The sequence below is a fragment of the Triturus cristatus genome, chromosome 4_1, assembly GCF_964204655.1.
Source record: "Triturus cristatus chromosome 4_1, aTriCri1.1, whole genome shotgun sequence".
Taxonomy (NCBI): Eukaryota; Metazoa; Chordata; class Amphibia; order Caudata; family Salamandridae; genus Triturus; species Triturus cristatus.
In genome coordinates, this window is record NC_140585.1 from 1,189,165,611 (window position 1) to 1,189,190,048 (window position 24,438).

Sequence of the window (24,438 nt, forward strand, 5' to 3'; positions counted from 1 at the left end):
GGGTAGGAGGCTTGGCCTGCTGGCTGGTACCACTGACCGTGGGGTCCAGGCTTCTCACGGGGGATTACAGGAGCTTTTAAGCCCACAGGAGTCCCAAACTCCACCCTGGTCTGATGGTACCATCCCCTGGGTAGTGATTGGTGGCCCTGCCCTGTGCCTGTAGCACTGGCCTGTGTGGACCAGGCCTTCCTGGCAGAAGCCATGGCTTTGCCTGCCTCTCACAGGGGTTAACGGAGATGTTCAGCCCTCAGGAGGCCCAGATTCCTCTCCAGTCCGATGCTACCTGCCCTGGATATGGTCAATAGGGACCAGACCTCCAGGTGAAAGTCATTGCATCACCCACCTCACATAGGGGATTACGGGAGCTTTCTGCTGTTCAGCTTGCAGGAGCCCCAGACTCCTCCACGGCCCAACGCCAACCTTCCCTGGGATCTGCCTTTCACAGGATGGTCTGGTCTTTGCCCCCACCTCCTCGGTTAGTGCCTTCCAACAACCTGTTGTCTGAGCTGAAGTAAAGCTAAGGAGGCTTAATCATCAGCCAGCCTACCTCCCTCCTCTGGCCTGCTTGAAGCAGTTTTTCCTTGAAAGTGGGGAATAACAGAACCCAGTGAGAGACAAGTCATTTAGCTGCACTGGTTGGCTTGTCAGTCATCTGGTCTGCTAGCCACTGACCGGTCATCTGGTCGGCTAGACACTGACAAGTCATCTAGTCAGCCAGCCCGGCAGTCAGATGGCACGGGCTGAGCTAGTGACCAGAGTGCACAGGCGGCTGCTGACAACAAGGCTGGCACTCAGGCGCATCCTTCCTGGAGCCACCGACTACCTCCCAGTGATTACTCAGGTGTCCGTTCCAGCCATCTGGTCATCCTCCTGTCCTGGGACGATTTCTAACCCAGTACCTTCACCCGGCGACATAGAGCAGGAGGGAAAGGCCCTTGTGCCAGGCAGAAATTGATGGTGGTGGCCTCCTATGGACAGCTGTTTGCCATTGGTTTATCCTCATATGTGCGTGGGGTACTTGTGTGGGTCAGGCCAGGAGTCCCATTTGCTGTAGAGGATGTGGTAGAGCCCGAGGGTAGATACGCCCTTGTGTTAGGCATATGCTACTTGGCAGACTTTATGCCCCTAACACAGACTAGTCATCATTTCTCAATGTCCTTTCATGGGTCCTTTCACAATGGTGTGTCATATTATGATTGTTGGGTGGCGACTTTAATAATGTGCTTGAAGTCCACTCCTTTTCCCCTCTGCCCCGCACCACTGCCTCATCAAATGCTAGAGATTTAGCAAGCTGATAAATAACTGGGGCCTAGCAATATCTGGCACAGACATAATGCTTCGACTAAGATACTCCTTTTACTCTGTGCTCACACACTACATGGCAGGCTAGGTGGACTAGTAGGCACACCGGAGGTCACACAGCACATCACACACACTGACTATATTGGCTGTACCCATTTAGTCCATAACCCACAGTATGTGCAATTAGCATGGACTGTGACATGTCCCCCGATCCCTACCTGACAGTTACAGCTGGCTGCGCTGGAAGACCCCCCCCCCCGTTCCATGAATCGGTCAACACAGCCATTGCAGGTTATTATGATTATAACGCAAACACAAGGAGATGATGGACTGAGTGTTGAAACTTTTCTGACACTCATCCCCAGTCACAGATCTGGGTTGAAGTTATCATCGTTCTTTAGCTCAAAAGGGTATTTCTTTATATAAAATCTCATAGATTATCATAGGAAGGGTTTTGTTGTTAGTCACCCACTCCGACAAACCCTAGGAGTAGAAAACATTCACTATGATTGTTGTGGTTAAATCTTGAGAGTGGTGGTATATTGTTTTGTCAACTGTACATATTTGTAATTTTATAACTGTATGCATGATGGGTGCAAGATTTTGAGCAGTTCGGATTAGCTGGTATGTATTTTACTGTGAGTTTTATCTTTTAGTTTTATTGGATGCAAGACCTTGCCTGTCTGCTTATATGAAATTCTGTTCAATATACTAAGGTCTAATTAAACTTTGATTGTATTATTATTGCGCAGTTCAGTAAACTTGTGCTGGTTGCAGAATCAAGGTAAAGGTTATAGGCCTGATCTGTTCACTGTGCGAAGTTATTTTAGATTCCTAAATTGTGATCTGTTTATAATGAAACATTATGGCAAAGCAGGTAGGCCTTACATATTGTGAAAAGCATGGGTTAAAGGGTATATAATTAGTTAGGGTGGATTGTTATTACATTGTGCTAAAGCCTGTATACAGGTATTTTGTTAAACAGAGTCTCGTAGATTACCGTAGTAGGCAAGGGTTTAAGCATTGGTGACCCTCCCCAGAACAAAGCATGGGGATAGAAGATTTGCACTCGAGTAATTCTTATTTGGCTCTAATAGGAGGGAATACATATTGATTTGATACCTGTCATTTTGTACATATTTGCAACTTTATGATGGTATACCTGATGGCTGTTTTACATGAAAGCTTAAGCCCAATATGGTAGGTTCGAGTTGGTTATGGTAATAAGTGAATGATGAAAGTTATGGGGCTAATTGTTTATTATGAAAAGTTACAATCAAGACATCATGCCTGACTAATTGATTGAGAAAAGCATATGTTAAAGTCAATGGTCATTTTAAGGGTGAATTGTTATTACTCTGGGATCATGCTGTTTGTTACCCCTCTGACAAACCCCGTAGGCATAGTAAACCTCAAAGGCATAGAAAACTTGCATCCAAATAATCTTTGTTAACCACTCTCAGGAGAGATAGTATTTTTCTTTGCCAATTGGATTTTCGAATTAGTTTTATAGTTTTATGACTGTATGCCTGATGTTTTCCTTGTGGGAAAAGCTTAAGCTCAGAACAGTAGGCCTGAGTTAGTTATGGTGACAACCCAAGGATAACGTATAGGCCCGCTTGGTTTACTACGAAAAGGATTTTCAGATTCCATAGCCTGATCTATTTAATATGAAAAGTTGTGACAAAGGCAGAAGCGTTACATATTTAATATGTAACAAGTTAAAGCAAACAGGATCTTCAGAGTTGATTATTTTTGCACAGTGTTAAAACCTGAAATTGTTTTTTTGATAGATTAAATCTCACAGATTACATCTGTAGGGAATGATTTTGGTATTTGTTATCCTCTTTGACAAACTCTATGGTGGAAGATTTGCAATGTAATTCTTGTTAGAATCTCTTGAGAAGGCCTAGCAAGCTTAGCTGTCTGCCAGCATCTTGTGATAAACAAATTATTAAGTAATACATACATCCATATTGAAAAATATATTCCAAATAGAGGGAGAAAGAGCCTTTGGGTTAGGCCTCTCCAGGCACTGTTCTGTCCGAGTGTCATTTGCACTCTGCTTCCATCCATGACAACTTATTGCATGGAGAAATGGTTCAGTCCACATCCGATTTTGATTCTTGAACTTGACATTTCCTGATCACAGGTGCACATCCACCTGAAAATTAGTGCACTTCAGCATCAGGGCTCGCTGGCCAGTTCTATACTTTTCAATTTTCTTTTATAGTTCCCATTTCATATTTTGAATTCTCTTCTTTTCGTATGAGTCCTTTCTTGTGGCTAATTTCATCTGTAGTGCACTGCATTACCATTGCCGCTTCCAAATAAGGCGGCCATTACAGGACACAGTTATCTGGAGTGGATCATTGTTTTATTATTTCAAGATCGGTAATGTCAGTTTTAAATTGGCAGCCGTGCTAGAACTTGTGACAGCGACAGACCATCTACAATTCCACTGCTCTGTTTAGTTGTGTTATTGCAGGCATATGCTCACTGTGTTTAGGCAGCAGCATGTTTTCTTTTTTTCTACTTTTATTCTTTCAATTTATTTTGGATATATTGTTGAGTTTGGATGTGTTTTTTTGGGTTTTTTTGTGTCCAAGGAGCGAATGCAAGAATAAATCAGTGGATGGATGAATAAGTACAAAGCTGAGTGGCAGAGTGCATTCATGATGACCTATTGACTGCCTAAATCCATTAATGACACAAGACATTTTAAATCATAAGCCAGACCTATTGGCATTGCCAATCGTTAATGTTTTAACTGTGCCATTTTCTCACCTGTTTATAGGTATAAGAAGTACGGGGTCAGATGCTTCCATTGTTGGAACATACCCAAGAAGGAAGGAAAGTCCTACTCTAACTGTGCTAACTGTGGCGGGGGTCTGCGATCCTCGATGGGTCAACGTAAAGGAGGGAAACGGTAAGAGAACTCACCAGCGCTCTAGCTCTTTACTTACCGCGCGGGCTTGAGGTGGGGTGGAGAAATTACTGTAGCAGGAAATACTGTGCCAGTCTACCTGGGACCCACACACCTGCAATCCTCCACGTGAATAACATTTAAGTAAAACAATGGTTCCTATAGTTACAGAACTTTGTAAATCATTAAACATGATACATTTTATAGCAATCACGAAGTTCTTCAGCACATAAATAAATACCTGTAATCCCTTCCCTGGTTATAAATGTCCCTGGGTCGAGCAAAAAAATTCAAATCGTAATCTTCAAACCAGAACCCTTTTCGTTTGGCCATTTTTAGGTCTCGCCTACGCAGTGCGCATGCACTGCATAGGAGACCTTTAGCCGTCGTGCAGCTCTTTTTCAAAGCACATACTCGTGCTTGTGGCGGCATACGCCTTGCGGGAGCGCGCAGGGGTGCACCACAAGCACAAGTATGTGCTTTGTAAAAGAGCACAATGCGTGCATGGGCACGCACCACTCCCGGGTGATCGCTTTCACTTTCGCGGCCGCGAAAGCGGTCAATGCTTGTTCAAAATGTCCCCTTCTTGGTCGTTATGCTTCTGTAAATAGGTCGCAATAATACTATACAGGGTATCGCCCCCGAATTCCTCACAGAGACAGGAAGCAGGCAGTAAAATGTGTTTAGCTCTCTTCTTCATGGCTTCCTCGTTGCACGGGGACAGTTTTCCTTGTAGCCACCTTTCTTCATAGTAAGTGATGTAGTCCAGGAAAAGATGTTAGGCTGCTTCAGTGTTTAGCTCTTTCATTTTTACGGATCGGTGCTACATGAAACGTAAGCTGTTTTTCTTTACTTGCAGCAAAACGATTTGCATGTTTATAGCTCACTTCTTCCAAGTTTGCAAATGCTACATGGTCATTGGCTAGCCAACAGCAGTGCAGACAAGCCTATAGCAACGTTCTGCTGTCAATCAATTTTAAGGCGTGTCCTCTCTAGATAAGGAAGCCGCAAAGCAAAAGTGAAACTTTAAAAGGAAGTGTACTCGACAACAACCACTGCTGAAAAGCAATACTGTGTGTTTAGTTAGTATTCTGTCTGTTAAAATAAACGGGGGTAAACCGAAATAAATTCAATGTAAATATGCTGGAGTGCTGCAGAAGTAGGGTTCCCACCTGACTGTGTTTTTTTTTTTTTTTTTTTCCCCAGTCTGGCCTGTAATTTTAACTCCAGGAAATTAGGAAAAGTGCTGAAATTCTGTTATTTTACCCACCTGAAGCATAAGCCTAAAGCAGTTACCACAAGAAACAAGCATTGGCATAGCCAATTGGTCTCGCCTTTGGGACCTTATAAGTGTTTAGCCATGCAACGGTTGATGTTGTTGCACCAAGGATATTGTGCTGCCTAACTAAATACTTATAAGGTCCCAAAAGCGAGACCTATTGGCCATGCCAATGCTTGTTAAGGTTGCGGTTTACCAAAAGAAACGTTTTTGCCACACTGTGAGCCTCTTCACTTTGCAGTGACATAGTTTGCAACCTTCTAGAACCATGGCAATCTGGAAAGAAATTTCACACTTTTCTGCAAGTTCAACTTTTGCAGATATTTTCTTTGCACAAAAGAGTTATACAGGGAAAGAACACTAAACTGTATTCTGATAAGTTTAATTACGCAGACCCAATTTAATAACATGAAATAAATATATATGTGAAAAAGTAATGATCTTAACACACTAGTGGCAAAGTGACACATTTTGCAACATCCTTATAGATTCTGTAGATGTTTTGTGAAGTTTGAAAAAAAAACTTTGCACACTCCACATTGTAGCCTAGTAACCAAATACTTGATTGCATGCCAGTCCGTGTGTCCAGCGGCGTAACACAGGCCACCGCGGTGTGGGGGGGCCCCAAGCTCCAGGGGGCCCCCCTCTGCACTGCACTCTGGCCAGAGAGCTCCTGATTGAGCCTGGAGGGGGCCCCTCTTTGTACTGTGCAGGGAGGCCCCCTCAGTTTTCGTTACGCCAGTGTGTGTGTCCTATAATCTCTCAATTAATTGAGTTCCTAGATGTCCACTGATTCTCCTTTCATTGCCCTCTTCTTCTCATCTTCTCCATCATTTCAATTTGGAGTTGTTGAGCAGGATGGCACCGATCATGATGAGGACATTCAGTTGTGAGGGCCATCACCTGGCATTGTAGCAAAGAAGAAAACTGGTCAAAATGCCTGTATCTTCAAATAATTAGGAGTGTCTGTTTGCACCACATGACCACCCTACATATGGAGATGGATGCAGAAGGACCGCTTGGCCTGAGCCTCAAGCGGGCTTTAGAGTTAGACATTTGTTAATTGTTTGGCATTTGATAAAGCTGTATCAATGTGAAAGACCTTTAAAGTTTGCATTGACCCTGGATCGCTCTGGAATTCTGAGAAGGCCTGTGCACCACTACTTAAATACCGGAGTCAATAGCTTCCTGCTGCCACATAGGAGATACAGATTCTGAATAGTAACCGGTTTCAATTTGTCAGTTGTCAATTTCTTAATTTTACACTAGAATTTTGTTGTTTGCTTGTTGGGCATGTACACACATGCATTATCAGACAAGGCCAGTGAGATCTTGCAGATGTTTCTAGCGGACTGTAGGGTCTCGCTGGCCCAGATCATGCTTGGAATGCAATGAAATATGTACTTCAGGCAGGCATGGACTATACTGACTGCACTGGCAAAGCTATTGGTAGCAATGTTGTGCTCAGAAGATATGCATGGTTGAGGTAATTCAGGTTTTTTGGGTGATGTGCATTCAACCCTGATGGATATGCATGTTGATGAGACTAGGCTCTTAGGTGAAAAGGCTGAGTCAGTTCTAGAATGTCTCAAAGACCATTGAACCATATCGCGATCCTTGAAACTATTGGCACATGCAAAGCAATTTACCCACCATTCTGGGAAATTCACAGATTACTTCAGAGGGCTTACTTAGACGCAATGCCAGCTTTTTGAACATGTTGCGCAGCAGCCACCGCAGTATTTTCAGGGCTGTGGACGTGGTACTGGTAGGAATTGAACAGGGCAGCAGGGGCTGCAGTCTTCTGATTCTTTCTCCCTGTTGGACTTGGCCCTTTTTGCAGGGTCATCCACAAACATTTTGCCTTCACTCCTCCTATTTTAGCTGAATTTGTTTTTGGTGGCTTTAGGCCTGTGTGCACTTTACCACTGCTAACCAGTGCTAAAGTGCTTGAGCTCTCTCCTTAAAACATATTGGTTGGGAAATAGCCATTACAACGCAGCTGTTTCCACGCAGGGCCTTTAACACGCAGGCATTACCATGCATACACTGTTACCACGCATAGCCTTCATCACAATTTTTTTTACAGCGTACATGGTGAGGGCATATGCTGGTAACGGCATCTGCGTGGTCAAGGCTATCAGCGTCGTTAGAGGAGCGAAGAGATCCTTCCGCTTCCTCTTGACGACCTGTGCCTCGCAAGATTTGACTCCTCGTGCTGTGACGTCTATGAAAAAAATCCTTATCACGCAGGCCGAGTGCAGTGGATTGCTTCATTCGTGTGTCAGCCTGGAAACGTGTGTTTTGCTGTCTTCGCAACATCTTTGTTCAGGTCAGACATGTGCCATTTTAAAATCTGTGACAACCACCATCAAAGCTGAGTAAACTTTAAGGATAAACTGCATCTGTTTATTGGATGAAGAGTTCCCCTTTCGAATTAGGAAATGAAATACCCGACCATTTAAGCAGGGGCCTAGATTTAGGGCTTAGGGCAGGGTCGGGTATTTTTTTTAACAGGGCGGAGCCCGCTGGGGTCAAGGCTTATGGCAGAGACTAGTATTTTTTTTAACACGGCGGGGGCACGCAGGGGTATAGATTTAGGGCTTAGAGCAGAGATTGGTATTTTTATTTAACAGAACAGGGGAGCCATGGGTCTAGATTTATGGCTTAGGGCATAGACCGGTATTTTTAGTTAGCAGGGCGGGGGGGCGCTGGGGTCTAGATTTAGGACTTAGGGCAGAGACAGGTATTTTTGTAAACAGGGCAGGGGTGCGCTGGGGTCTAGATTTAGGGCTTAGGGCAGAGACAGGTATTTTTTTTCCGCAGGGGTGTGCTGGGGTCTAGATTTAGGGCTTACAGCAGGGTCAGGTATTTTTAAAAAAGAACGGCCTTTACCATACATGCTTTACAACAAAATACGTTGTAAAAGCTTGCGTGGTAAAGGTTCTACGTGGTGAAGGCATTTGCGTTGTAACGCATGCGTGGTAAAGGCATGCGTTGCAACGGAATGCATTGTTAGAACATACAACCATATTGGTTTTGCTTATACTCCATTGCCATATTTAATTTACTTAGAAGTCCATAGTAGAGTGACACTACATGTGCCCAGGGCCTGAAAATTAAATGCTACTAGTGGGGTTACCACCCACTTAAGTAGCCCTTTAACTATGTCTCGGGCCTGCCATTGAAGCCTGTGTGCGCAGTTTTAAACTGCCATTTCGACATGGCAAATAAAGCTTTTGCTAGGCCCAAACGTTTGTTTTTAATACATATAAATCACCCCTAACGTAGGCTCTGGGAAGCCCAAAGGACGGGGTAAAATGTATTCAAAAAGTTGGAAATGTACTTTTGAGGTTTACATGTCCTGGTAGTGAAAAACTCTTCAATTTGTTTTTCACTACTGCAAGACCTACCTCTCCCATAGGATAATATTGGAGTTACCTTATTACATTTAATACGTGTAATTTCCAAATGGGACCATGTCACCAATTAATGTTTGGTGTCTCTGGAATTTAATTTCATTTATGGTGAAGTTAGATTATAAATTGCAATTCTGAAAATGCCACTTTTAGAAAGTTGTCATTCTCTTGCCTTTGCCATTTGGTGCCTGCAGCCGGTCTCTAGGTGACAGTCGGGCTTTGTGTATTCCTCCTAGACTGCCACACTCAATGGGGAGCTTAGGTGTAACTGGATTTTATTTATTTATTTTATTTAGAGAGTTTTAGATAGCTCTGGCAAGACTCGAATTAGAGCGCTTTACAACATTTACACAGGCAATAAAAACAAACCAACAGCATAAGTAAAGGTAAACAACAGGGTCGAGAGTTACTGGATTGTAGGCTGCTAAAACGTGCTATAATTTACTTTCCAGAGGGTTAAGGTGCATAGCGAGAAGGAGATCCTTTAGTTTTCTCTTAAAGATCATGAAGAAGGGGTTGGTTCTGAGATCTGCTGGTAGGGAGTTCAGATTTTGGGAGCATTGCCCGATAAGGAGCGAGCCAGGGCTTTTTGTTTATATTAGTAGGTTGTTGGTGCTTCTCAGGTTTCTTGCCTGGCCTGCCTTTGTGAGTTTGGTTGCCAGGTATGCTGGTTTACCAGTGTGAGGGACTTTGTGGGTGAAACAAGCAATTTTAAAGTGGCAGCGGGCTTCTACTGGATGGACCTTCACTGGCAGGATGGGAGGAGGAGCTGGGCCCAGATTCACTTAGACTTGAATAGGCTGTGCTTTGGCTCCGCATAAAGGGCTGCATACCTCCTGAAGCTAGTCTGAATCCAGTGCCATGAATGCAGGGCAACTGTGCACTTCAAAGGCAAGCCCCTATACTTCACACCCACTTTAAAGGCACAACTGGGTATAAATACTGAACCTCCGACACCACCACTTATGTACACTTCTGGACCTGTGGATACTCTGTCATGAAGGACTGCTGTGCTGCTAAAGGACTGTCACTCTGCTGAACTGCACTCTGCTGGACTTCTGCCTTGCTGTGCTTTTCTGTGCTGACCTGCTACTCTCTTGTATGGCTGATGAGAAGGACTGGAGCTGTATCACAATAGCCCATAAACCAGAATGGCTCCACGGGCTAGTTGGCTGGCCTCCTGATATGAAACCTCACGGACACAATAGGCTTACAACAACCTTGCACCAGGACTCTTCCATCTGTGAGTCTATCCTGCCAAGTAGTGCCAACCCAGTCCTAGACACTTGGAAGTGGACTTGAGATGCTTACCAGCCTCTGTGGATCCAGTGGAACCGATGTATCTCCTCTGCTGCGTGGCACAGTCCTGAGCAGAACCGACACATCGCTGCTGCATAAATTGGACCAGTTGCAAAGACCCGCATCGCAGCTCTTCTGAACTACCGCATCACCCTGACAGCGCAATGCATCTGCGGCTCAGGCCCTCGCATCCTTTATCGTCGGCAGTCTTGACAACAACGATGAACTCCGCATCACAGCCTCTTAGCTGTTCAGAAGTGATGCCTCACTATGACTACAGGCCACATCCTCCACGCCGGACTTCACATCACAAGCCATGTCAGTGGGAGCCTCGACAACGAAGATGGTTCTTGCATCACAGCTTTTCCGCATCTCGGAAGAACGCATTGCTTCAGCTGCGAGACGCTTTTTTAAACGTGGATCCTTGCAACGCTCTGCAAACCAGGATTTAAGATACTTTAAGTGGGCCTAGCTGGGCCCCTGTAGTTGCCCCACGCTCCATCATGGTTGGCCAGAATTTGTGACTTTATCCCAGTCTGGCGCACCATGATATCCACAGTTGGCATTTTACACCGTTTGGTGCTATTTTTTTTTTACTAGAACCTTTAAAATTGAATATCTCAGGTTCTACTAATTTCATTTTTGTTCTGATCTTGTTTTCTCTATTACATTCATCTCAATTTTTCTAACCTAGTGTGTCATCCTTTTTGTGTGATGTTTTTACTGTTTTACTTTTTGAAGTGTTGCAGAAATACTTTACACATTGCCCCTAAGTTACTGACTTCTCTATGCCAAGCAACCAGGGGGCTGAGCACAGGTTAATTTGGGGTTTGCTTGTGACTGCACCCTGAGAAGAATTGTAGTTGTAGCTTGGGAATGGTACCCTGCCCCCCCCCCCCCCGCCCAAACCAACAACACAATTTCTACACTCCACTACTGCAGCGGCTAGGAGCAGCTTTAGTTTGGCCTGAACGACTCATGCCAGGCCTGTGGGATGCAGGATCCAACATTTCCTCTCCAGCTGGATATCTATCGCATGAGATAGATGGCTTTTACAAATTGTTGAAAAGGGTTACGTCTTCCCTTTCACTTCCTCCCACATCAGAAAGTAGTTCGGAGGAACACTCTGCATTCCTGTGCAACAGGTCAATCCTCCACTCTCCAATGTGCCCCAAAACAGAACCTCGATTCTGAGAAGGGAAATGGTTGCTATTCACACTAGTTCCTCATTCTTTAGGAAGACTGGGGCCTCGGGTTACTTCCAGACCTCTAGCCTTTGACTGCCTTTCCACGGAAAGATAAATTCAAAATGCTTATGCTGACTCATGTCAATTTCTGCTAAGGACGAAGAAGACTTGATGTTGTCTTTGGACCATTTACTAGTCCTGCAGTCCCACAGGTGTTGGCTGCTGTTCAGAGTGGGCCAGGAACACTTTTACCATGCTTTCCTTAGACCATGCCTCGGTGTTTCAGGTGGTCAGGAAAGTGATGATGATGGTGGTCACTATCCAGCTTCAGTGGTTGAAAGTAGACCTATTCCTGTACCTTGATGACTAGCTGCTAATGGCAGGCTTGCCACAGTCAGATATAGACCACCACCCAACATCAGATGAATTACTGATGTCATTGAGTATCCCCATCAAAGAGCTGAGGCCTCACCCCACACAAGCCCCACAAAAAGGCTTTTGGTCATTGGGGCAATTCTGGACACTGTAGTGTTCATGGCCTTTCCTCCGTTACATAATCACGGTCATTCAGGATAGGATCCTTGTGTTTCAATGAGGAGGGCACTAAGGCTTCTTGGTCTCCTGTCCTTGGGTATCATCCTCATTCTGAATGCAAGGTGACATATGTGGGCCTTTTATTGTCCTTTCAGATCCAAGTGGGCCCAGCATAAGGGCTACTTCTCCAACTCCATTCAGATTTCAAACAAGACTGCATAGGATCTGCAGTGGAGGCAGACAGACAGCAACCTGATCTATGACAAGTCAATCTCTCCCTTCACCCACTCCCAAAGTTCATGGGAGTGAAAGACATATATCACTAATAGATTGAGGGTGCAATCTGGGAAGTTGGAGATCAGCGCCCCTGGCAGAGAGTTAGTTCCATATCAACTTGCTGGAGATCCAAGCAATCTGTCAGGCCCTCAAAGCCTTCCTTCCTTCCATCCATCAAAGGTAAGCTGGTGCCGCTCCTCTCCGGAAACTTTGCATCCTGATGAGCCTGGAGGTGGCTGGACCAGCAGAACATCTTCTAGTCACCAACCACCTGTGGTGTCAGAGCAGATGGACTAAGAAGGTGCCTGGTAGATCACAAATGGCATCTCAACACAAGTGTGATGCAGTGCATCTCCGGTCTGTGGAAAACTCCATGGCTCGATCTAGTTGCCATAGTTGAATGTGCATTTTCAGCAATTTTGTGTTGAAGGCATTTGTTTGGAGACCCATTCCAGCTGGAACAGAACAAAGGGTTCTTGTATGAATTCCCACTGCTACTTTCAGCTGGACCAGGCCCAAGTCATTCTAATTCCCCCAGAATGGCCCTGATGAGAATCATACCCGGAGCTCCTGAGCATTTGACCTCTGACTAGGCTACCTCTTAAGCAGGACCATCTTTTTCAGCAAAAGGATTGAGTCCTGAATCTATTCTACACTTCATGCATGGAGACTGAACAGTGGTACCTCAATGTGCTTTATTTGCCGACAGAGGTAACTTCGATGCATTAAGACGCCCTTCCACTAGACCTGGCCAGCAAACTCTGCTCCATTTGCGGTGTTTGCAGAGTTTTGTCTGCCGTGTAGTAAAGTAGGTCAATTTAGCCAGACAGCTAGCGTCCGTCTCACTTGTTTTTAATGATACCTGGTTTTCCACCATTAAAATTACTTTGGGATTAAACCACGGCATCTTTTAACTTGCACTATTTCACTGCTGCACTGACACTACATCACTAATACCAGCTCCGCAGTAATTCAGGCGTCGTAGCACACCAGGGAGGCACTCGGCCTCTCTGTTGGGAACCCGATGATGAAGCATGTCACCAACTAGGTTGGTGAGTGAGGGTTATTTTAAATAAGAGGTATTCCTTGTGCTGACTCGCCTTCTCTACTCACTCATTTGCTGTTACTGAACTCATACATTAGGGGGAATATGAGTGATTATCCCTCCCTCTCCTGTTGTTAATATTGTCAAGGTTTTAAACATTAGTCACCATTGTACACTTATAATTTAAAAGCCAAGGCTTGTATGTACACAGAGTGATTGGAAGGAGTTAGTGGTAAATAAGAATAGGAGATCGTTAAGATATTGTTTGGAATAGGTTGAGAGTACAGCATACGAAGTAAGATGGGAGAGTAAGGCATGAAGGCTGTGACCAGAATAGGTGGAGAGCACCATCCTTTCAATGTTTACAGAGTGGTACACTTGCTTTGAAAGTTGGAAAGATGGTGACACCATTAAAGCAGCAGTGCTTGTTAGGTTGAGCCTGAGTCAGCGCGCATGCGTTGCTCAGCGAGACTGCTGTAGTGGAGTATGGAAGAGAAGTACCGCCCACTCTTCCCTCCCCCCCCATGTTTGTCATTAGCTTGTGTCAGTGTCCTTCCTAAATGCTGGTGTCTGATTTGTAAAGAGGCTTCTTAGTCCCGCCTTACTACATCCTTGTCTTGATCTGTAAACTCCCATGGAGACTGACAACGTTTACTTCGGTTGTGACATGGTACGCGTTCTTAAGTGTGTAAGCACTATTTTCTTTATTGAGTTTCTCCTAAATCAGGCACGATGTGCTTTACTTGCGTTCAGCAAGCCATGCCTGCTTTCTAGTTTGAATCAGCCGGGACAATCGCTTCTTTGAAATGCAATAGGTCTCGCATTTAAATACGAGACCTATTGCATTGCAAACATTCTTTTCAGCTCTCCAGACAGAGGGGGCACGCATGTCATGATCCTGGTTAATGTAATTTATCACTAGCCAACATTTTTCATTATATCAACTGGTACGTTTAAACATCAGACCATGTCTACTTATGCACGTAACTAAATGTGTATATTTTTTCAATTAGTTTCTTACAAAAGCATTGTTGTTGTTTTATTAGACACTTCAAAGGGCATCCCTCTCAGCCATTTTCTTTTTCCTGCCTAGATAATAAAGTCAAGCTTGTCATTGGTTGGCTGGCACACAATTGTTGCACTCGTTGAATGGCATGCGCCTGTTTTAGCGCTTGCCATAGAAAGCTGGCTTAGCCACACCTATGCGCATGGCCTACTAGGTTGGAAATCATTAGTTGCGGCTGCACGATGTTTGTGACTTATGCTTACTGTTTGGTCCACCAATAAAACTGCCATCTTGAAACTGCCAATTTTCTCACTTTAGAAACACACTAACGCAGGAAAAATGGATACCTTTAACTAATTTTGGAATAGGATTTAGACAATCATATTAAACATGCCTGATGTGTATCAATCCCCGTTTTGGGACTTATTACACATATTTTTTGCACACAATATGCCGTAACTAAAACAGATAAGGTATTCAAATATTTATCAAAAAATATAGACTTATTTTTCAAAATATGCGTTGGCAGCAGGCATCAAAAGAGCCATACAGTGGAGGAACAAGGTAGACTTCTTATTGGCTAGGCGTCAAACGTCAGAATTACATTGGTGGGAATGCACTTACCAGGTGGAGCTCTTAAGTTGACGGGCTGGGAGGGAGGTCTGTACGCTGGTTCCCTTCAGCTTTCTTGGTGCTGCGATGTTACAGGAACTTGCTCTGGGAGCAGCAATTGCTCTAGCGGTACAATGGGGTGTTTGAGGCCTCTTGACGCTGCTCAAAACAAAGAAATTCTTCGACCCAACAGGTGATTATATGGAGCTTGTGTAAGGAGAGGGTGTGATTTGGAAAAGGGGCGGGGTTCTACGGTTTGTATAACTATTGTGTTTGAAGTGAAATATCGGTAACTTGTTTATAACGCGTGTTATCGCACTTTTCGCTCTTTCAATTGCTGAGAATAATTAGTGTTGCAATTAGCCAACGCATTTTTTTATTTCGGCTTCTGAAGGATGTATGTCGTTACAATGCATTCCGTTGCAACACATGCCTTTACCACGCATGCGTTACAACGGAATGCTATTTCCACGCATAACCTTTACCACGAATATTCCTTTACCACGCATACCTTTACAACGATTTTCGTTGTAAATTTATGCATGGTAATGGCATACTCTTGGTAAAGGTTATACCCCTCCCCTGTACCCTTACGTGACCCCCCAGTCTCCAGTCCTTCTTATAATTACTCCTGCCCTGAACCCTCAATCCTTATATATTTTTTTTTAACTAAAATTCCCCTTACCTCTTCACGTCGTCTCCTCTCCTTCATCTTCCTTGGTGACGTCGTAAAGAGGAAGCGGAAGTTTCTTTCCCTTTCCTCTTAAACGATGCCGATTGCCTCCACTTCACGAAGTGACATCAGGTGCGTTTTTTTGGGGGGGGGGGGGGGAGACCCCCCAAGCCCCCTTTTTCTAATTTTAACCTTTACCACACATGCCTTTACTACGTATCTCGTAGTAAAGGTATGCGTGGTAAAGGCTTTCGTGGTAGCCACGCATGCGTTGTAATGCATGCGTGGTTAAGGTTTGCGTGGAAACAGCCGCTTTGTAGTGGCCTTTTCCCCTTCTGAAAGGTAGAAGCCTGTTGGCCTTGCTATCAGTCTGACCCTTGACCATCGAGAAGTTGTGTTGGAGTTAATCTCTTAACAGTTGAGGCCCCTGTCCCACCTCCCTCTACCCCAGTGCTGAAGCTAAAAAAAAGTTTGCTGTCATGCTGCAAAAAACCCATTGTCTGTTTACAAACAACTTACAGTGGCTTTCCGTTGCTTTCAATTGGTTGGTGTTATAGTTACTCATTTAGTTGCTCCTTTTTTAATGGCTTGTGTTTGTTTCTTCTCTGGACAAAAGTCCTCTTTACTTGTTTCCTTCCACGGCTCTCTTTTAGTCGGCTACGTTTTTTTGTATTTGCTTGAGAAATCCATGATAGTGCATGTTTTACTGCAGTCTTACTTGAACACTGTTCTTTCCCCTCGAGTTTTGTGTTACTTGCTCTTGCTCCTATGCTTCTGCACTCTCTGCTCTGTTTTGCTCTCTTTCGCTGGTGTTCTGTAGCGAATTTGTTGCTCTCACTAAGAAGTTGAAGTGTGTGGGGATCTCTGGGGCACAATGCACCTGTACGTTTTTAATTTAACAAAAACCGTTCCCTCCCTACATTTTGTTTTTAAAAAAACACAAAAAAACGACCTGAATGGTTAATTCCGATAGTTAGGATGTTTTTGCTGATGTGGAAAGGAGGGAGAGTTCTGTTGTGTGAAGCAGAGTAACAGACAGTTAATAAACAAGCCTTGCCAGGGTGTTTGCTTCCTGAAAGAAATGTAAATGTGTGAAATGGGTTAATCTGCGAATGTAAAGGCTCCTTGGGCGATGGCATTGGCTTTAATTGATGGCGCCCCTGGAACCTCTGTGATGACAAGGATGTTTTTAGGCCGAGCTTGCCTTTACTGCCACCGCTTTGCCCTTTTATTTTGTTGTTAAAGCTACAGCACTTTGTTGCAGACTGACGCATCTCTGACACTTATAATTTGTAGCTTGTAACATACAAGTTGCAAACTCCCAGTTATCCAATCCAGGTGCTATGATGCTGCTTGGCTCAAAGTATTAAAATATAGTATTTTAGTAGCCGAATGCAGCAGCAATTCAATGCGTCTCTTAAAAATAAGTAAGTTGTTCGTAAAATGTTGTGTGTTGAATGGCTAAACACTTATAAGCAGTGGTTAATTTGTAAAAAGTAAGTGCTGGGGCTCTCGTCAGGAGGGCGTTCCGACCAGTCCTTTTCTCCACATAATCAACAAACCCTACAAGTGGTGAGAGAACATTGCATAATGGCCAGAGCTGCCGACCTCTGAGCTGGCGAACCAGGTTTGAGTCTCGGCTTTGGCTCAACATCCTGTGATTCTGGGCAAATCACTTAATCGACCTCTGCCTACCAAAATTGAATGTCTCCTTAACTGGTGCTCAAGCGTCTGTGTTGATGATTGAGTGCCAGTGCTCAGCATCGGAAACCACTGGCTCAAACTAAGCACTGTTTACAAAGTCCAAAAGGCGAGACCGATTGCATTGCACATGCTTGTTTTGTTGTTGCTTTTGCGAATGGTGCCTTATGAGGTAACCGTTCACTCCCAAAGAGAGAGATATACTTGAGAGAGAGAGAGGAGGAGTGTGCCAGGTGGCCTTCAAAGTATGGTCACCTTGGTGCCCAGTACAAGCAGTCAGTTTATCTTGTGGGTGTTGTCTGATTCCTAATCTAGCCCGAAATGCTGAGAATGAAAGTCAACTGGACATCTTGGTATAGAAAAAAATCTTTCCCTCTTATGGTGCTTTCTGAATACCGTCCCATCTTTGAAACTGAGGTAAGCATGAAGGGGACATGCGGTCAGGATAAGATGCTGCTCAACAAGATTTAAATAGACCCTGGGCAGTTCCTGGTCCGTATCAGATGCACCATGTGGCCTCAATAGACAGAGCAGAGGGGCCTCTGCATCCAGGGGGCTGTGACCCAGAGTGGCACATTTGATCCCCCTTTTAAAAGTTTTACCTCTTATGCTCCTCCACAGTGTGCAAAATGTAGTGAATCGAAACGACTTGCACTTGGCAGCATGGCATGTTGGTCAGAGGTACTGGTAAATTAAGTTTTAGGGCTGGTTGACGGCGCAGCTTATGCCAAACCTTATGTGAACATTGGAAAAATAACTTTCAGAAGTAATACTAAGAGACAGGCTTAGGATCCGCCCATATGTTATTTTTTTGTGAACTTGATTTGATGGTGTGGATGTTATGTGCATTTACTGAAAGAGTAATCACATTGCACCATCTGCCTTTTAGAAAAGCTTATATCCATTCAGGTGTGGCTCCTCCGAGATGACGTAGGAGCATCGCTCCACTGCCTGGCTCAAAGCTAGCAAATGTAAAATAAAACAATGTTCCTGTTTAGCCAGCGCTGTAGGGAGAGGCGGGGCTGAGGCATGGGAGGAGGAGTGCTACGTGCACTCAACTCCCTAAGTGTTCATGTGTTTTTAGACGGCCATCTCGGGTCGACCAAAACACATATGCGCACTTAGGTTTCTCCAGCCCGCTGCATTGAGCAGCTGGGCTGGAGAAACCCCCGAAGACTCCCTAGCCTGAGCGGAGCATTGTTCTAACCCACTCAGGCCAAACTCCGTGCTGCTCTGCAGCCCGGGGACTGGATGGGAGTCTGTCCCAGGGGCTGCTGGAACCCAGGAAGAGGAGAGGGGGCACGATGCGACGCTGGAGGTGGCCGGCAGCTTCAGGTAAGTTTTATTTTTAATCTATTATTTGTACATTTCTAACACCCCCCCTCGTGCACCCCCTCTAACCCCACGCTCTCTCCGCTCTCTCCACCCTTCCCACCCCCCTTTATTTGTGGTGCCACTGTATCCATTATAGCATGAATGAGTAAGTAATGATGGCAAGCCAATGATCAAGTGTATAGGCCGGATCTGTCTATTATGAAAAACTTTGAAAAGGCAGTAGGTCTGACATATATATATATTGTGAACATCATGAGTTGACATCAGTAGGCATTTAAGGGTGGTTTGTAATTATTGCGGGATGTATTTTGTTAGATGGAAGCATTTTGATGGGATTTTTGTATCCTGTTTGATAAACCTTTGCGATAGAAGATTTGCGTGATACATGATAATCCTTCTTTGGTCCTCTTAGGAGAGATCATGTTTTGGTTTCCAAACTGTAATTATATATACTTTTGTAATTTTATGACTGCACCAAATAGTTGCATTGTTAAAAAACTTGCACTAAATACACAAGTCTTTTAGTTGAGTATGCTGACAAGCCAATGATAAAGGCAATGGACCTGATTAATTCACTATTTAAAGATAAGTCCAATGCTATAGGTCCGATCTGTTAAATATGAAAGTTATGAGAAAGGCAGCAGGCCTCCCCTATTTATTGTGAAAATAATTTGTTAAAACCAGTTGGCCTTTAATCATGGGATGTTATCGCACTGTTAAAGGCTGTAGACCAGTATTTTGTTACAAAACAAATCTCACATATTATCGAAGTAGGTAGGGGTTTCGGCGTTGGTCTCCCACGCTGACAAACCCTGGAGATAAAGGATATTCACTGTGAGAATCCATGTTAGGTGTTTTGAGAGTGGTCATATATTGATTTGCCACCTGTATTTTTGGAAAGTTTCTAAATTTATATATGGATGGATGATGGTTGTCGGTTTATTTGCACTTCTTGCGGCCTGTGTTGGCTGTGTCAGACCAATGGAAAAGGCTGTAAGCCTCAGTGGTTCATTCGGAAACGTTATGTCAGATTTCATACGGTGGATCTCTGTATGGGAAACGTAGCAGACATTTAAAGACAAATTGGTATTACACTGTGCTAAAACCTTTAGGTAGATATTTTGTTACATGGGATCTCATAGATTACCATAGCAGGCAGAGGTTTGGTGTTGGTGACCCACTCGATTACTGTGGGGATTTGAAGAAAGGTAATACTCAATAAGCCCTTTTAGGAGAATTTAATGTATTGTTGATTACTATAATTTTAAACATATTTCTATGGTTGCCATGTGGGAAGGTAGAAACGCAATACAGCAGGTCTGAGTTGGGTATTGGAACAACCCAATTATAAAGACTACAATTCGAATTGGTTCACTGGGAAAGTTGATCTGCTCTGCTTATTATGAAAAAATATGACAAATGCTTGATTTATTTATTACAGAGTGCATATGTTAAACCAAATATGCTTTGAAGAGTGGGTTATTATGGCATTGTGTTGAAGCCTGCAGTCCTGTATTTTCTTACATGAAATCTCACAGATTGTCTTTGTACAGAACCATTATGGTGCTTGTTATCCCTTTGATAAACCATAAGGGTAGAAGATTTACATTGTAATAATTCCCTAGAATCTCCTTGGAAGACCTGACATTTTTAGCTGTGTGCTTTGATCTCGTGAATATATATATATATATATATATATATATATATATATATATATATATAATCCAAATTGGTTCAGATGTACCCGACTTCAGGCGCTACTCGACGGGTGCGTTACCTCGCGGTTGAACCAGACCACCAATATCCACCACAGCACTCCCACAAAGGAAGAAGAGGTCGCACTCCAAACAGCTTTTTAACTCTGTTTTTAATCCTTCAAGGTCGCAGAACCAACAATTTCCCAACGCGTTTCGGTATACCAGATACCTTGTTCACGGTTGTTGTTTGCTCCAAGCAAACAACAACCGTGAACAAGGTATCTGGTATACCGAAACGCGTTGGGAAATTGTTGGTTCTGCGACCTTGAAGGATTAAAAACGGAGTTAAAAAGCTGTTTGGAGTGCGACCTCTTCTTCCTTTGTGGGAGTGCTGTGGTGGATATATATATATATATATATATATATATATATATATATATATATATATGGCACATTTCAGCTGAACAACAACCATGATCATGACATTAAGTGCCATTTTGGAAATCTTTTTTTATACACAACTCATGATTAATGTGTAAACATGAGGTGTTAAATGTAAGGTACACGGGCTGTGTTATGACATCCGTCTTTTAGTGTGTTATACATCTGACTTAGTGATATGTTCTCATATACAAACAATCTCAAACAACCAAATTCAAGTTAGCCATATAATATGCAAATTACAATAATTCGATACTAAAATACTCGAAGTAATTTATATTGCTAATTCACTCAAAGCCCAAGTGGGCTTCCTGCATGATATAAAGCAGTTGTCACCTTTGACTTTGAGTAAGAATTCACCACACTCCAGTAACTATCATCACTCTTCTGCACATGTATTCATTTCATACTTCTCAAATCAAACAATTTCAAATTTCATACAGTCAATACCATGCCGGCACCACATTATACCTCAATAAATGATTATACTTATTGGTGCTCTCCATTGTAATTCATTAGCATGTCACTGGTTTACGTAAAGGGTCTCCTCTGTCTAAACCCCGGAAATGCTTATTTATTTATAATAAAAAGCATCCTTGTGATGTAAATACAAATTAGCATTGTTATGGGTTTGCAGCTAGCCCTGTCTCACTGTGGATGAAAATAGAACGACCATTGTACAGCGTGTTTAAGGCCTTGTACTCCGCGTTCGAGGCAGCATGATAATGTTGCTTGAAACGTGTAAGCAAAGCAGTTTCAGAGAAACGAATCCAACATTGTCACGCACACATATGTGCAAAAGATTATTGTAAAATGTTATTGTGCAGAAACAGGGCAATGGAAGAAAATGTGCAGCGTTGCTTGCCACTAGGACCTAATTCCGGCACGTAACAAGGACTCCTTTAATGTCTTTACTTCTCTTTTTATTTTTTAGCTGATTCAACAGCTCTCAGAGAATGCTAACAGGCCGCTTGCTTGCCATTCATTAGATCAGCAGCGCATTGCATCCCACTTAGCCTCTGCCTCAAAATCAGGCGACAATCATGAAAACGTTTTGTCCCTAGTGTATCCATATTGACCATTACAAGATGGCCATCGTGTTATTTTTAAATAGGTCAGCCATGCTGGAACAAGTATATGCGGTTTGCTTTGACAGTATGTTTTACTGTAGTTGTGTAAGTGGATAAACACAAGAATGTGTCAGCTGGCTTAGGTACATATATGGTAAATTGAGCAGAAAATGAAAAATATGTACATTAATGGTTTAAACAAAAAGGCATGTTCGACTCCTCTTGTGAAGTACATTTTATGTTTGTGACATTTTGATAGCTGCTGTTTTTCTTAAATTTCATCTTCACAAAGTTGGCAAATTTTGAAAAAGTAGAGGATGAATCATTTCGCAAAGGCTAGGAGTTGAATGAGGAAATAGAAACTAAACATACTATTTGCAGGATAATTCACCTTTCTGAGAGTGACTGAGTCGTCAAGAAAAGGCAAAGTTAATGCAATTTGTAATATTTAAGAGACTGTAATACTGCCGCTTTTTTCTCTCTCTCCCTAGAAAATTTAACAGTTACCTGAAAGTACCTGGTGGAACGGTTTGCTGCTGAGCACTTATCCGTCAACAACTGGGACTATTATTATTATTATTTTTGTTTGTTTTCTTTCTGAAGTACATTTTGAGAATGTAATCAACTTGAAAACTTGCATTTGATGTTGTTTTTGGCAATGTCTGCATAGACATGTTGTCCACAGACTTATATTTTGTGTGAGACTTTGGTATTGTACAAGTGCCTGGCCCCTTTCCGGCAAAGGTGGCGAGCATCAGGACTAAGGGTCCTCAAAGGTGAATCTTTTCTGTTGTCGTTTTTTGTTGCGAGTGGGCACTATCCATTGTTCTGGATGGTGAATGCAGCTTTATTACAAAGCAACATTGTCACTGTTTTGTACTGGTATATAACTGTAGCATTGACGCTGTCCCTCAAGAGCATTGTCAATCCTTGCACTGGTGTTTAACTGTAGCTTTGTCTCGCTAGTAAGACTCTAGCTGAAGGAGGGCTGCTAATTCGTGCACTTGAAAAAAAGATGTAGCTTTTTGACCCACAGAAGCGTTGCAAGTCGAAACATTGGATTGTGAAGGTAGCTACTTATTATATTCAAGGGAATGACAACAGCGAAGGAAAGACTGGTCTTATTTTAGGTAGGCATATTCAGTTGCTGCTGCTGGGTCACGGGTGAACACTGAAATGTCATGTTGCTTAAGTTGAAGGTGCCCTCTAGGAACTGTCAATCAAATTGTAAAGCCGCCTAGGATAAATATACAATTGCAGAAATGTTTATAGTAGGCTCAACACAGTTGGACTGGTCTTCGTTAAAAAGTAGGAAAAGTCCAATGTGGGCGGTGTCTGTAAAAGGGCAAGGTGGCTGGGTCGTAGCCAGTCACATGACTGACTTTGAGTGACACATGGCTACCCTTATCCATTCCTACTGGTCTCTCATCCGTATTGGCCTCTTGGGAGTATGCCTGATAGTACCAGCATTCCCCTGCTTCATATCCCCGAATAAACATGTTTTTATGATGTTAAGTTATCATATCTACCGTGTAGACCTGTCATTTGCAGCATCACATTTTTCATTTCTGGTGCAACCAGGCTTCCTAAAGCACAGGTCTAGTTTATTAAAGTATTTATTTATTTAGAAAGTTCCTGCAGGAACTTGATTTTGTTTAATTCAAGTGAAATGTAAAATGTAAATCTGTATATTTCTGTTTGAGGTTTTTGCCTGAGATCAATGTTTGCTCAAAAGCTCTAGGTTTACCTTTACTTTGCACATGTGAGAACTAGAGGGAAAACTCGTATACCAGTCAGTGAACCTTGGGAATTCTGACAGGATTCAATATAGACAAATAGTTTTGTTATTAAATAAAAGATTTAAAGTGTTATTGATTGTACTGCTGTCTAACAGTTGCACTTTACAATAAATATAATTTTCATGTTCTGAGCATTTAAAAATTCTCTTTCACTTAAATTTGAGTTGCTAAACATAGTTAAGAAGGGCTTGGATGTATGCCAGATCTTCAAATTATAAATGACTATTTGAATGAGCTCCATTTAAATTTGTTTAAAAGACATTTGAATTATCAGGATAACCTGAAAATCTAGCATGGCGCCTGCTCTTTTGGACCTTCATTTCCCACATTTCTCATGAATGGATGTCATTTTGACTCTTGAGATGAGCCCTACATCTGCATTCTGATGGCTTATAAGGACTAAGATTCCTCTTTAAACTAATTCGGAGTCTCACCATTGTTCTGTCATTCCTATAACAATCTCCACTTATTCCTCGCTTTATCCTACTGACTTGACTCCAAAGCCATCCAAATATAGTCCAATTCATATCATGTGTGGCTTTTTGTTTCCAATACCACGTATGTTTCATGTCCTCCTTTAACCCTAAAAGCAAATAATTTTTAAATATAAATTTAAAAAATAACCATAACCGTCCACTAGACTATATTACACATCCCAGGACTTTGGTGACCTAAGGCCACGAATGCAGTCTGCAGGGATCCTAAAATGTTCTTTTTAAAAATATTGTATTTATTATAGAAACAATCAGGCAAGTACATGCAGCTCTTTGGGTAAAACATACCCAAATGTTATTTGGAATACACATATCTTCAAGAGTTAAACAGGACTGAGCTGGG

The 24,438-nt window shown here is 42.9% G+C and overlaps 1 protein-coding gene across 1 annotated transcript in view; it reads left to right on the forward strand.

Moving 5' to 3' along the window:
• ZGLP1 (zinc finger GATA like protein 1) overlaps positions 1–23,670 on the forward strand; it is a 160,221-nt gene extending 136,551 nt beyond the window's left edge. Inside the window, exons 5-6 of the mRNA XM_085650723.1 lie at positions 4,100–4,231; positions 22,294–23,670. Of these exons, the coding sequence (XP_085506849.1) occupies positions 4,100–4,231; positions 22,294–22,342 (181 nt within the window). The 3' untranslated portion in view covers positions 22,343–23,670. The remainder of the gene's footprint in view (positions 1–4,099; positions 4,232–22,293) is intronic.
• Positions 23,671–24,438: the final 768 nt, after the last annotated feature.